Source organism: Pagrus major, chromosome 5 (genome assembly GCF_040436345.1).
Source record: "Pagrus major chromosome 5, Pma_NU_1.0".
Taxonomy (NCBI): Eukaryota; Metazoa; Chordata; class Actinopteri; order Spariformes; family Sparidae; genus Pagrus; species Pagrus major.
The window spans coordinates 35,743,947-35,759,280 of NC_133219.1; the positions used below are offsets into that span (position 1 = coordinate 35,743,947).

Sequence of the window (15,334 nt, forward strand, 5' to 3'; positions counted from 1 at the left end):
GGGGGGGAGGGAGGGGATGATGTAGAACCAGCTGCAGCTGATGTCAGTGTGCTGTTTCCTGTTCAAATCTGCAGCAATGCAACTACTGGGTATTTACAACTCTATGGTCAGATGGGGGACAAAGCTAGATTTGAAAACAGTATTTTAACTGCTTGAGTTGATTTTAGTTACAGAGCACCTAAAAATCCTCAGAGGTGTGGACAGTTGACTTTGAGCTTACGCAAATCAACCAAACAACAGTTTTTCTTTTTCTTTTTGTCTCAAGGCTTTGAAAGGTTTTTGCTACATCTGTGAGGAAGTTATCAGAGAGATGTCCATGGTTTTCTAAATGCTCTACACCTTAGCTACTTTTGAGAAACTCCCAAGTTGGGGCTTGAATTTTTGGTGTTTGGATAAGCATCGTCAATGCTTGCGCTAAATGAATAAGCATATTTGATGTATCTTTTGTTTATTTCTATCCTTGTGAATAACCTGGGGGCTACGATTCTTTCACAGGTTTGTCCACAAACTTTTTTCCCCTTTTTGAAACTATTGAAGCAGGAGAAGGGGTTGGGGGTCTGATGCAGGGGACCGATACAAACATTGTATTTCTAATATGTAAAAATCAGCAAGATGTTAAATAGTTGTTCATTGTAAGATTTATTTATTCCATTTTCCATCCAAACTGTTGAATTCATGTAGATCTAGTTTTTATTTTCATGAAGTCACCGTTCCATAGTGGCAATAGTTTGACATCAGGACCTCTTTTTCATTGTGTGTTTGTGTATGGGAGCATGAGCATCTGGGTGACCAACTCAAATGTGTGTATGTGTATTTCAAGCTTGTGAAACGAAAAGCACTGTATCAAAAAGTCCCCATCAAATTAGAAGAACATGTAGACCGGCAGCAATATCTCAGGGACTCAACCAACACACATATAGAATTTAGAAAAGAGATAGCAAGTTTATTAAAATCATGTCTTGGTCTCTTTGAGTCACTTCACAGTTTGATACGGTTTGAAATCTGTCTCCGTAACGTACAATACTTATTGATAAATGGGCGCACATTGTTCTTGAATCATGTTGAAATTGCAAAGGTTGAATACGATCAAATCCAGCCTTTCATTCATCGTTTTGATACTAGCATGGATCATCATAGGAATTTGAACCTGCAGCTAGTGGGTCTAAAGTTTAAATTGGGATAAAACATTTTTAACATTAAAATGTGTGAATGCACAAACTACTAAACCACAATAGGGAGTTAGAAAAAATAACTTAGTTTTTAGTCGCATCACACTGGCTTGAAGTATGTCTTACTACTATCTGTTTGGTTGAGAATTGTTTGTGAATTTTTAGGAATCGATTTTCAACTTGATAACAGATTAAATTAGGTCTAGTGCCTTTAATCCTGTGGCAAAAATACACACTTTAAAAAGGCAGGCTTGAGGCTGATGTACATAGATTTTACCAGTAACTTAAGGAGAGACTTACAACCAGCCTGATTTAAAACAAGCAGTATAACATGTTAAAACTGTGCTTTGATCACATGCTTTGTGCACATCACTGTAGCCAACTCTAGTTTGTTAGTCTAGAGCTTTTTATGTCTTATTTCTGTCCATTTTTTTTTTTATATATATATATATATATATTTCTGATCATGCACTGTTATAAAATAATGGCTTTCCCTGCCTTGCTTCTCTTTGTTTAACACATGCCTCAAACATTCATATTCCCTTTGCAGAAGTTTTTTGTAATTTTCATGTGTAGAATCTGGACTCTGTAAACCCATGTTTTTATTATAGAAATGACCCTAATGCTGTGCATATTTGGGGGGGAAATGTTGCTTTTATGAGAAACATCAAGTAAAGAAGGATACAAGTCAGTAATGTTGCAGGATGCTTCAATTCATCAGATGATGACAGTACTGAATCCAAAGAACCAACCAGTGTTTTTACCCATGACACTCACAGATTTAACAAACTCACATTAGTATGCGTGAGATGGTATTGGATGCATTTTTTTGCCCCATTTCTTAAGTTACTCAGTGTAGTAAAGATGCAGTGTTAACATTCTTTGACAGGGAATCAACCACGGTGACTCTCTGGCTGTTTCTCAGCACACTCTGATACCATTACAGGTGGTTGTTCATGTATTCATGCAATCGTGGCTGAATTCAGACACTGTCTCTTGCTTTTCATCTTTATCTTGAAATGAAGGCAGCACAATATAACAAATAGAGCTCAGTGTTTGAATACAGGCTAACTTAATGGTATCATTTGTTTGAAAAAGATTTCCTTATTTTTGACGCCCAGTTCGTCTCTGCAGTAAACCCCTCACCCCCAGGTCGCCCATATAGTCAAACTATCTGGGATTTTCTTGCATGCCATGTTTTTATGCCTATAATGTTTTGTTAAATTATATACATGTTGTTGAGGTAGAGAATCTTTCCAAAATGTGATGTAATGATTATATATGGGATGTGTATTATGAGTCTTATTTTTCTGTCAGTCAACATTTGCACTGATAACAGTACTGTATTGGCCAAATTATTACACTTACTGTTTCACAGTACATGACTAAACGGGACGCAGAACCTAAGATTGTTTTCTCTCATTCCATCATCACGTTCTGTCTTATCTTGTGATCTCTGTTTGCAAATTTTACCATGTGTAAAATGAAAATAGTGTTTTTTTTTAATGAATTCGCAGAGGTATATAGTTGACTTGAAGGAGGGACTTGATGTGCGTGTACTGTAGCGTGTGGTTACAGTCTGTAGCCAGTGACTTGTGTGTATGTCTTATTAGTGAGAGCATGTGTGAAGGAGTTCTGAATTGTTATAATCATGTATGTCAGTGAAGGAAAGTTTCACCCAGTTTACTAATGGATTGTGGTACTGATGTTGGAGTCAAGTGATCTTAAGGGGTCAGATTATCATTTATTGTGTGGCATCCCAACACAGACTTCAAAAGATTCAGGGTCTTGTATTTTAAACACTGAAAACTGGGGCGAAAAGAACGAAGAGCAAACTTGTTTCTCTTCAAATCGCACACAAGCTCTCTCGTGGTTTTTAATATTTCCATCACCACAAAAATATCAGTTTCTGAGACAAAAAAACAGCTTGAAAACACTCCATTGGCTGCAAGACAGAGGTTTAAACCTTCCTTTCAAGTATCATGGAAGATACGCTGTGTATCATTTGACATTACCACTTGAAAGCTGAGAGATGCCAGTGAATCTGTCTGTTGGCATATGTCAGTACCTGATTGAATGCTACATTCAGTTTATATTTATGTGCGTAAACTGCCTGTTGACCGGCTGGTAATTCCATTATTTAATGTACTGTATCCTACATATTATTATTCCATGTAGCCTGCTTTTTTTATAACATGCTGTGCCAATAATGGACATTTTTTCTTATCATTTTTATTTGTTGGATTTTATGTAGATGTCTTTCATTTCATCAGTTAATATTTTTAGACCTTTTTTTTATTCTGAATATTTCTGTACTTCAGTGATGTGGCAAAGCACCAAACTGTTCTGCCTGCTGTTGTCTACTTTGCGTGTGTGATTATTTGTCTTCATGAAAAACCTGCTGTTGGGTAAATGATTCTTTTTCTGTGTCTAAAGTGAAAATGAGGTCCAGATTTGAATAAATGAAGCACCGCACTATGAAAAAATGTCCTAGTTTGTGATTCATTACAATTTAATGCAGACGTGATATCACTGAGTGTAAATGTGTGTTATTTCAGGATTTTAACATTTCTGTTTTATTTAATGAAACTATTAAATGCATTACTTTATTTTGTAAATGATTTTATACTTATACTTGATAACATTCTACTGAAAACATTTCCGACACAAGGTGGCGCTGGTATATCTTTGGTATTTCCTAAAAGCCCATGGTGGTTTTGGAGTAGGTGATCATTTCTTGACAAAAAGAAAATCCAATAAAAATGTCTTTTACTGCTACCACTATTAAATACTTTGAAAGCATATACATACATGTATACTCTCGATGATATTTAACTGTACAAAAGTGTGCTTAAAAACAAAACTATCCATAGTTCTGTTGTAGCTCATGCAGCAGGCAAGAATATTCTTATTGTGAAGGATAAAGGATTTAAAAAAAACAGCTGGGACAACACAAACACATTGTCATGATGTAAACCAGTTAACCCTAATCAGATCAGTGAAAACTGGCCAGTGTGCACAGCAACTTTCAGGTGTAAACTTGCTGAAACATGCCAGTAATGTCAGTTAGACATTATTAGTTATGTTGATGGAAAGACGGTAATTCTCCCATCATTTGTATTAGATCTTTTTTCACAGTAGGCACAATGTACATGCAATTGATTTGAACTGAGATACATCTCTCACAGGAGTGAGTTCATTTAATAACAGCTATGCAGATGACATAATAAATACTGTATGCCTGCAGTCTCAGCAGATGCAAACCAAGACGTACTCCTCAGACATTATGAAATGCCTTATTTATTGCTCAATCATAAAGTATCAAACAAAGATAGATCAAATCAGCTCAACTGGTGATGTTGAGTGACGACTAACCGAACAGGGATTTCTCGCCAAATGAAAGATCTGATCACTTATGGTTCCCTACTGCTTGCAGCTGAATGAGTTTCCTTATTGCCACGCCTCATCTTCCTGGAACAAACCAATCTGCAGGTGCATTTGAAAACACCTGAGGGTGCATTCCTGCTTAATTGGTTATTCTAATCCAGTTGCAGATAATTATTTAAAACAGAATTCAATGATAGAGCAACCATTCTCTTTGTCGGTCACTTGGATATCTACAAACAGATGTATTATATTAAATTAGGTCATTTTCAAAATGCTACAACTGAGAAAGTGATCAGCTTTATACTTAGGCTTAAAATACAACAGTGGTTTAACTCACGTCAGGACAATTATCAGTTCGGGTAGGAATATAATGTGCAGCCACATTCACGCACTAAAGGCTGCTAATATTAGCATTAGCATATCTGTGAATGGCTAACTGTAATAAAGTATCTGTATAAAACAGCACAGTGGCCACATCATACTAAAAAAAAATCCTAAAACTTCGATCAGTCCTGATCAAACAATATCTTTAGTGACAGGTTTTATGTTGACAAGTCACAAAGCAGAATTCTTTTGCATTTGCAATATTTTTTATTCCCATTTGTTTGCTCCAACATTATTTTATTATGTTTTTGCATAGTAATTTTCAAATATAAATCTTGGATATCAGTACCAAACATCAGCTATCGGCAGCTTCAGTTCAAAAATATCGGAATCTGTATCAATTGAATTCTACCTAAAAACAAAGCATGTTTATACACTCTTGTGTCGTAGGTATTCATTTGCTCTAACACTTGACAGGTTAAAGCGACAGTACAAACTAACCAACAGTAACATTACTATAAACATACATGAGTTTCTCATTACTCTGTTTCACTGATAGAAACAACTTTCCACAGTGTGTTTGACAAACAACACTTCGAGTCTGACTGCACTGACTACATATTATCCAGGAAAAAAGTAATTACATACTCTCAGTATGAAATTCTATTTGGCTTCCAGTTCTCTATCACAACACTTTCCTGCCACATCCAAAGTTTCAAACTTTTCAACACCACTCCTGCTGCATTAATGGATTCAGCATCACCAATAAAACCACCACATGTGTATGGAGCATCTCTGCAACTCCAACAAGCTGAAGTAGTGTATAAAACTAAGAGATATCCCAAGTTTTTCTGGTTGGTCAAAGAAGGCAGCAATCCAAGCAGGATCATTTTGGTGTTTGTAGTCTCAACAAGTAATGGGTGATGTGACTCAAACGAGTCTCCCAGAGGAGTAGCCATGATGGGCATCCTGGTGGCTCTGCTGGACAAAAAAAGCATCCTCCATTCATGTCGTTATCATCCGTTTCTTTTCACACTGATCTCCTCTGTCATTCTTCACTGTATGGCAGTCTAGTTCAGCACAATGTCTATAGAAATATGTAAAATTATAAAAAACAAAAACAAAAAGAAGAGTCCACATGCAGTGATACTGCTCGCTGAGTCACAGGTTAGGGTAACGAGTCATTCCAGGCTCCTCTGGGCCATCAGAAGCGTGCCAGAACTTTAATGTCCAGGCCACCAGCTCCACCTGAGCCTGCCCCAGAACCCTGAGCCTGGTTTGATCCATGGTCCACATGGATATGGTGAAGGCCCGAGTTGAAGCTGGCACACAGCAGACTGTTTGAGTCACTGGGAGCGAGAGAAACCAGCGGACCAGCACCATCCAGAGACAATGTCGCTAAACAGACTGAACGGAGAGCATAGGGGTTAGTGTCAAAAGACTCATCACCCAAACAGTGTATGTATACGTGCATGAGTGTGTCCATGAGTTACCTGCTGTGTTCTGGTCCCAGATTTTGACGGAGCCGTCATGGGAGGATGTTGCTACCCGAGCTGGGCCTCCAGGAGGCATGGGCAGAAACACACAGCAGGCGGTGGTCTGGAGGTGGCCTCTGTACTCCACAACTTTACAGCCAGGCTGACGTAGGTCCCATAGCTAATGACACAGACACAACTCCAGTGAGAACAAATGTTTCAAAACTATCTGCACAAGACAATAGATACATTAGAAACCACCAGAGATTTCAAGGATGTGTTGGAATCCCCACATGAGGAGCAACACTGTGTAGGAGCAAAACTCTTGTACTGAATCAAAACAACAACAATTAAAAAAAATAATTAACTGGTAATTAGTCATTTCTCTCTTGCTACTTTTTTAAAGAAAAGTCTTTGCAGTAACTGAGTAGCCACTGGCCTCCCTGCCTTATCAGTGCATTCACACTGGTAAGTGCCACACCCTATCCACCATCTGTGCATTTCCATCAATAAAGCCAACAACTACACAAACACCTCCCAGTGGTCTCACCGTGGCCTCACAGCCCTGGCCTCCAAAGCCATTGCTGCTGGACACCAAGTAGTTTCCATTTGGAGAAACGTCACAGTGGGTCTGGATGTATTGCTTGGCTGGAAAAGTATTGGTCACCTGCCATGCACGGCTGTCCCACACCCTGTTCACAGGTACATAAACCAAAATACACTCAAACAAGAAAAACACATACAGTATATATTCAGACATCTGTTTTTGCTGTAATACTGGGTCAGCTCAGGTTGTTTTCAAGGGCTTCTTAATCATTTTTTTGTATCATGAGTGCTAAGAATTGATTTCACTTATAAAAATGTTGGATTATACCACTTAATAGGTGTTCAAATAGGCTCCATATATGGGAAATATTTCTTAAATACATAGCAGGATTTATCCTCCAAATTGCAGGAATGAACCAATCATGTGCTCAGAGTTTTATACCTTTATCTGATGATGACCACCTCTATAGAACAAGAAGATAAGATAAATCTTTATTGTTCCCCAGCAGGGACATGTGGTTGGCAAAGCAGAACAGTCAATGACAAATATAATAAAAACAGATAAATCTAGAAAGTAAAAGAAAGAAATAATAAGAGGAATATAAACTAAAGTAAGGATAGAATAAAATATAAACAAGGTTATTTGGAGGAAAAAACAAGGTAAAGTGACATTAGTGACGATCAAATGCGCTGACAAATTTTCCTATAAAGTAGAAATGTGTCAGCACATTTCACATTGCCAACTGCAAACAGAGTGCATTTCTACCACAGTGATATAGTTGCAGTAGCAAATCTTTTGGTACCTTATGGTCTTATCCTCAGAGGTCTGGACTACAGAGGAGCTGCCTGGCACCCAACACACATGAGTAACCTGGACAGAGAAGAGAGGAAAGTGCACAAGTTGAAAGCCTGCTGGGCATGAACTGAGGAACTAAAGATGAATGGCTTATTGATTTGATTATTTTTCCTAAACGTTCAGGAACACACCTAAGGCGCTCCAGCGTGCTTGAAACAATTTTCTGTACAAGATTGTGTGCACAAAAAGCCCATACAATTATTCTCACCAGGTTTCTAGAAATGTTGTGTCTCTGTTCACATTTTGCTGATTCAATATCCCACAGGCACATCCAGTTGTCCCGAGAACCGGTGCACAGCTTTCTCCCTTCTACAGGACACAATGAAAACAGTTCCATGTGTTTGGTGCATATCATTAATGTGAAATAAGTGACAGTGTTCATGAACTTAACATGTGAGGAGACTCATTGTATGTGTGTGTGTGTGTGTGTACCAGGGCTGACAGCTAGTCCGTTGACCACCAACTCATGGCCACAAAATTCCTGGATAGGTTCGTCCCCCTGGTTAAGGTCCCACATCAGAACAGTCTTGTCCCGTGAGGCGCTGAAGATCCACGTACTGCCTGGGTAACACAACACCTGGCAGATAGTAGGAGGCAGAATTAAGAGAATGTATACAGTGTGTGACATGTGTAACAGCTCCGAACAGCGTCACACCTTTATCAGTTTGCGCACACAAAGTATTGACGTTACCTTGGTAACCTCTCGGTTGTGACCCTGGAAGGACTGACACATCCGGCCTTGTTTCCAGTCATACACCACCACAGCCTACACACACACACACACACACACACACATATATATGCACACACACACACACAAAGTAATCACTTCATGTTTAAGGATTGTCCACAGAATTTCACATTCTTGTTTCAGTCCTGTCCTTTTCTATAGTGCATAGATGAAAATTCTCGCTTTAGGCATATTTATAAATGATCAAAAAACTATGACACTGATTCATTCATGACTTAAATTCTTCTAAAAGCCAGACAAGATTATCAGCAGATTAACACTGTGATTAAAATAATGCATAATGTTGCTTTAACGTACCTGATCAGTTCCACCAGAAACACACAGATCTGGGCTGAGGCTGGTGACAGTGTTGACGGACCCTTGATGAGCGGGGTCATACTGCACCACCTGACTGTCAAAGCTATTATCTGCCTTGTCCCCCTGAGATGCCCTGAACACACAATAATTCATAAATTCAACATATTGAGCCACTAGTTCTATTTATATTAATGGATATATATTCATAAATATTACTGTTGGTGAGCATAACTGATTTGAGCCTATCTCTATCCTTGTATTACACTCATTTTCCTTTACTGACTTCACTGCTTAAACCGCTGCTTAAGATGAACTACTGAGATGAGAACAACCCTGACACATCAACACATCTGTTGATGACACATGTAGATGTAGATATACAACATATCAAATACACTAATAATACATTGTATCTATGAGCAAAAAGCAAATATATTATTGTATTTTCATCTTGCCTTGTTTTGTTTTGTTTTTCAATCTATCATCTAATCACTGTTTTCCCTCTGTTTGTTGTAAAAGTTGTTGTTTGGAGTGAATTTCCCCGGTGAGGTGATCAATAAAGTCTTATCTTATCTCATTTCGTGTACTGCAATCAAATTTACATCGGTATCTGCTAACAACAACACATGGGAGTAAACTCAACAGCGAGGAAATTATTTTTCCAAAGATTTAAATTGCTATTTATTTTAGAAGATGTTCCAGGAGCTATCTCACTTTTTTTCTTTTTTTTTGTCTATAAGTAGCTCCTCTACATCTGTTGCACACTGTCATGTGGACAATGAGTTACCAATTCTGCACCCAATCATTAAGGATCTTTAGTATGAATACCGACATCTTCAAGAGTACATTTCATTTTTCAAACGTGTAAGGACAATATACTTAAACCCTGATTTTAATTAGAATAACAAGGCTATGGACTGCGACTATTTTGGTTGCACATGCACCCAAAAATCTGATTACATTTTCACTGAGCACTGGTGCACAAATAATGTATAAAAAAATGTTGGGACTATAATGTTCTGCAATTCAAATAAAGAAAAACGTTCATCTGCACCTTCATTCCTCTCAACAATCATTCACATAATTTGCTGAGAAGTGAAATTAAATTGTGTTATTACTAAGTTTGGATGCTGGTGGCACTGGTGCACCTAACTTTTTCATTTAGGTGCACCTAAATTATGTGATGGTGCTTAGGCGCACCAGTGCCACCAGCATCCAAACTTAGTCCAGATCCCTGGTATACAGTGCATTCAAGGACACAGTAGGGCACTTGTCTCACCTGTAGAGATCAGACCTCTTGCGAAACTTGCTCTGTAGTTTGCCCATGTCTGCTAGAAACCTGCAGCCACACTGACACACACACACACACACACACACACACACACACACACACACACGAAGAAATGCTGTGAAACTGGGGCAAAAATTATGGCTGCATCCATAAATATCTATCCTTTCCTTTAGTGAGCGGTGATAATGAGGGCAATGGATCAAGCCAAGAGCTGAAGACTCAGTAAGATCATGTTCTAGGAACAAATACAACTGCATAACACTTTTCAAGGCTTACCTACACCTGTATCAACACATCACACATCTCAACTTCAGTAATGCAATCTCTTGCTGCGAAATATCTTGCGTAGGAGGTAAGACAGACCAGTCAACAAGGTGAGATTAAACCCCACGTTCCCACGCAAACACCACTTTATCTCACACACACGCACAGCTAAGCTCCTCCCTCGTCATCCTGGCGTACTCCTCAAACAATCGACAGGAAGGAGAGGGCTCAAATCCTATTAGAGCCGCATCATTACTGTCACAAGGAATTAACTTAGTCACTCGAAAACACCTGCTGTGAGCTGCGCTGCCGATCATTACGCAACGCCAGAGGCTTTTTAAAACGTTAAGTTTTAAACGGTGAAAATGGTGCATGACTCGTGGTGCACAGTCATGAAGATAAGGGACCAGTTTCTTACCTGTCACTGGCAGGTGTGGTCCGTGTGTGATGCTGAGGCAGTGTGTGGGCTAGCGCGCTAGCATGCTAACTAATCTTTATCGGTCATGCCAAGATAGATCAATGCTCTAGTAGCACCAAAACGTGGATGTACAAACGTTGAAACTTGGCAGAGTCGTTGTCGAAACGACCGAGAAGCTTTTCCGGCTGACTGCCATGGTAATAAGTTGTCCTAACTCCATGGGAAAGTGTACAGAAGTGTCTTTTAACTACACGGTCCCATCCCTCTCTCCGTAGCGACCATGGAGCGACGCTTTCTCGTATCTAGGCGAGGGCGGGGTCACGTGACATGACACAGGAAGTGTCGGAAAGCTTTTTCGCTTACAAAATAAAAGTCGGACGTATATTTACGATTTTTTTGTCGCATTTCTGGCAGTTAACGTTTAAATTTTAGGACATGTGCACCGTTTTATCAGGTCGAGTGAACGGGTTAGTGATTGACGAGGTAAATTATTTATTTATCTTCTCCAGTGGCAGATCTCTACCCATGGCTGGATTAACCTGCTGTAGGGCACAGGGGCAAAAAATGAGCTGCTGAGCTGCCCTCCCCTCTCACTCCCTGTGGATTGTCTACAGTGTTAGTAGTGATTCAACATGCATTCACAAATATGCACCATGTAATCACAATTTCAGCTGAAATAATTAAAGGAACAGTTCACGCAGAAGTTTTGTAGAGCACAATACACAAATGCTTCCAGCTTGGAGATCCCAAATTGATTTGAAAAGATGTCATTCACACCTTCTACAGGAGGTTGACCGAGTCGAGTGAAGATTTTGTAAAAAAAAAAAAAGTCCCCACGCGCTTCAGTTATTTTGGAGAATGCTGCTATGCTGTTTTGCTGTGAAAACTCAAGAAATGTTTATGGGCCATGAAACTCCACCCAACTTTGCCATCAGCATGAAGGTGAGTAGTGACTGGATTTTTCATTTTTGGGTGAATGGTTCCTTTAAGATCTTTTTCAAAACAAGGCTTCAAGATTGGCCATACGGCAGGACTCACCTTAAGGCCCTTATCATCATCAGTTGATGTTTCACTTTAGTAATCAATGTTCCCATAACCCTGAATGAAAATCACAAGTAATAAAATACCATAAGCCAGCTGCCACACAGTAACGTGGATTGTTTAGGGTTGCTGGGGGCCATGTGGCAGTCTACTGATTTGCATAGTTGGTAATCCAGCCTTGTGTACACCCTTGTAGACAATTTACACAGACTGTCTACATATACAGTATGATACAGTATATTGAACAGGCCTTGCCTAATCTGACATGGTGTAGCTCTGGCCACGTTCAGGACATTCAGTATAAGCTGTTATCCAGATCATTTCTAAACTACTAATTAATCTATGAAAGTTTTAACACTGTCAACAAACAAAAGCTTAAAATTGTCTTTGCAGATATAATCTGTCTTAGTGCTCTTTCTTCTATTAAAGATGCAAGATAGTCCTATTTTCTTTTCTTTGGTTCATATGTAAGTCCTGAGTAAAGATTATAAAGTATGTGTATAAATAATTTGTGAATTTTGTACATATGTTGTTATTTGTAAACCACCATTGAATCCTAACCAATAAAATATTGTAGTACTTCAAATTTGCATGTTTTTCTAGTTGATGAAAAGTAAACTGAGCTGATACGGCTTTCAGACAACAACATGATGCATTTGTTTAAAGGGGAATGTCGGGTATGCTGAACAACACATGACAGGTTAAAATGTTACTGACCTGTGGCTGGTTGTTCCTCTAGAGAGCTGGTCTGTTGACCTTTATTACAGGCACAGGTTTTGAATGGCTCCCCAAGCTGGAAATCTGGGACGGATCAGACAGATCCCTGGACAGCTAACATTAATTCTACCAGAACCGTTTAACAGTTTTTCTTTTCATGACATGTTTTCATGTGCTTCATTGTAGCTCAGACTTTTTTTTTTTGCTTTTTCTGCTAGATAAAGTCAGTAAAAATAAGAACGGCTTTGACTTCATGAGCTGGATTTAAACAAACTCATTACATGCAATTAAGCACTGAGTCACTGGGATGTTCCCATTTAAAAGGTCTAAATAGGCCACTTAGTTAGGTTACAATCAACACTGCTCAATACCTATGTGAGATGGCCTCAATTCTAACTTTGTTTGCAGCAAATGGTTTGAATGAGAATGACTACAATTCAACTCTTGAAATTAGTTGGCCAGGCATTTTAGACTATATACAAACTAAAAAAGTTTTCCAACACATGTCTCTGCTCAGGTGTATAAACAGGAATCCAAAGCCTTAGTCTGTTTGTTATATTAAAATGGTTGAAATCCCCTGGTGTAATGTGCCTTGACTAAGGCAAAGCACAAGCAGCTCACAGAGACAAGTGCTCTCACTTCACTATAATCCCCATCCTTGACTTGATGTTGCAAGACCCATTTGCCTCACCCACACTGTCACGAGGCCTGGTGTAGTGACTTATGTCACACACTGCTGAATGTATGCTATGGTACTACAGATAATTTATGGCACCGTTAAAAAGTCCTGAACTTTGTCCTGTGAATGGCCATCTGCTAATCTGAAGAAGAATTATGTAGTTATAAAGTTTTGGACAGGATTGTGGCTATTTCTCCAAATAAGAAGTAAAGCCATGCAGAGCAGTGCAGAGAAATGAACTGTATTTACAGGTGAAACACACACACGACCTACCAAGAAAAAAAGCTCGCAAGTTTTTAGGAGGCCGTGAACACAAAGGGCCTTCAAACCAAAACTGGCCTATAAAGCGGGTCAGCCATGGCTTTGAGCAGGATCCAAAAAGAAAAATTAAGCATGTTGCTTGCTTGCTCATTACTGTTCTCACTGGATTGGCCTGGAGACGTCCATTTAGAGAAAGGACCCACTCAGAGGGCTAAACCCAGAACAAAACAGTTCCCATAATAATGCACTGACTTATAATTTAATTGATTGTCCTTCCAATATTTAGTGGGCAAAAATCACTGATAACTTGGCAACAGCATTAGGGATGATCATAATGGAAAAAAACAGTGGATATATGATATGGCCTCTAACATCCATCCATCTACTCATTTCACCAATCTCTAAGTGTGTGGGTCTATTGTGAGAATAATGTGGCTAACAACTGCTGTACAGCTCTCCATATTGTAAAAGGCAGATGGAACAGATGATCTATGTAGCCTAACATTTAAACAGGGTGGATGCAAAGCTTATAACGCAGTCCAACTATCCTGCAATAAAGAGTACATTTATGGAATGTATCATATGATGATTTTGTTGAGACAGAGATTCAATGCTGTATTTCGAGGACGTCCTCACAAAAGCTAGCAATAAAAACAATACACACACACACACAGCAATCTGCACACTTCTTAATCTCAACAGAATCAGAATTTATTCTCAAAGGGACAGGGGCAAAAGTCTCATATCAACTTTGGATTATGATATTTTCTCAAGAGCAATCACTGAGAAGGACACTAGAAGTATTAGCCCTGTCATCCAGGGGCGTGTCCAGAAGGGGGCCTAGGGTGTCACTAAAGTAATGTCTAACATATACTTTGTTTGACTACTTACTGGAGGTCAGCTAATAACAGACTCAGACTCCCTTGTAGCCAGCTGTACCTGTATCATGCCACTGCTGAGGCCTAAAGGCTCGTTGCTCCCTTTACGTACAAAAATAGAAAAGTCAGTTTCAAACGTTGTAACCGTCACGGCCCAGATACTTCTGTGCGCTCTTCACGTCGGCATGAATGTCAAGCAAAACACCACTACCACTTCCTTGACCACCATCCAGCCTCCTTGCAGCTTCCTGTCTCTGTACCAAAGCGAAGTCACATCATACAGATGTTTAAAACTTTTCACCAACTCGCATAACCTCTCCTCAAAAAGTTCCTCCAGCTTTCAGAACAAATGAACTGAAAGTATGGACAGAAGGCTCCGTCCTTATCCGTAAGGTTGAGCATAAATGAGCCTTGCGAGGGCACAAGTGCTTTTATTGCCTGTTATTAATATAATTGAAGTTACAAATCACATATTTCCCAGGATGGGGTTGCGTCCCCCCTGTGTTTTACACCTGTACAAAGGGAATATGTAGGACAACACAGGCTGCGCACAAGGAGGATGAATTTAACACTTTGAATTTGTTGTGTTGTGTGGGCTTCAATGAACGACAAAAGTCTGAAGTTTATAAGCCAAGATGATTTGTAAAAACCCCCAAACCTTTCAACCTTGGGAGAGTTGACTACCATGCAATCACACACACACACGCACACACAAAAACATGAGTCATAGGTATATTTGCAGTGACTCTTCAGTACTTTCTCCCACACAGTGAGCAGAAAAAGCAATATAAGTGGAATTACCTTTCTATTACACACATGCTGCCCATAGAGAAATGAGTTCAGCTCCTCCATTCATGCACATTTTCTGTTCCACAGGTTGGGGGTATAAATACGTGTGTGTGTGTGCGTTTGACGTGACACTCCCCCCTAGTCGATGGGAGGCCGACGTCACCCTGCCAGCGGAGGAGTGGATGGCCTCT

At 39.4% G+C, this 15,334-nt stretch overlaps 1 protein-coding gene across 2 annotated transcripts; it reads right to left on the reverse strand.

Annotated features, from left to right (window-relative positions):
* Nucleotides 1-5,131: 5,131 nt before the first annotated feature.
* On the reverse strand, nt 5,132-15,186 carry wdr31 (WD repeat domain 31). Of its 2 annotated transcripts, none has more exons than XM_073466591.1 (10): nt 10,779-11,076; nt 10,085-10,155; nt 8,806-8,938; nt 8,449-8,523; nt 8,190-8,334; nt 7,966-8,066; nt 7,705-7,772; nt 6,906-7,047; nt 6,374-6,536; nt 5,132-6,287 (listed from the first exon to the last, which is right to left on the reverse strand). In XM_073466591.1, exons 2-10 carry the CDS (start codon nt 10,129-10,131, stop codon nt 6,085-6,087), a joined length of 1,077 nt encoding a protein of 358 aa, XP_073322692.1. In that variant the 5' UTR covers nt 10,132-10,155; nt 10,779-11,076; the 3' UTR covers nt 5,132-6,084. The 2 variants fall into 2 exon arrangements, with proteins under 2 accessions (XP_073322692.1, XP_073322693.1); XM_073466592.1 differs by lacking the exon at nt 10,779-11,076 and adding an exon at nt 15,156-15,186 and having other exon boundaries at nt 5,985-6,287.
* Nucleotides 15,187-15,334: the final 148 nt, after the last annotated feature.

What these genes read in the sequence shown, in the direction of transcription:
- wdr31 (XM_073466591.1), bottom strand. Translation starts at nt 10,131, where the DNA reads ATGGGCAAACTACAGAGCAAGTTTCGCAAGAGGTCTGATCTCTACAG. An exon ending in TTTCTGGTGGAACTGATCAG is followed by an intron (nt 8,524 to 8,805) that starts GTACGTTAAAGC and finishes GTGTGTGTGTAG; the next exon opens with GCTGTGGTGGTGTATGACTG. An exon ending in ACAACATTTCTAGAAACCTG is followed by an intron (nt 7,773 to 7,965) that starts GTGAGAATAATT and finishes TTCTCTGTCCAG; the next exon opens with GTTACTCATGTGTGTTGGGT.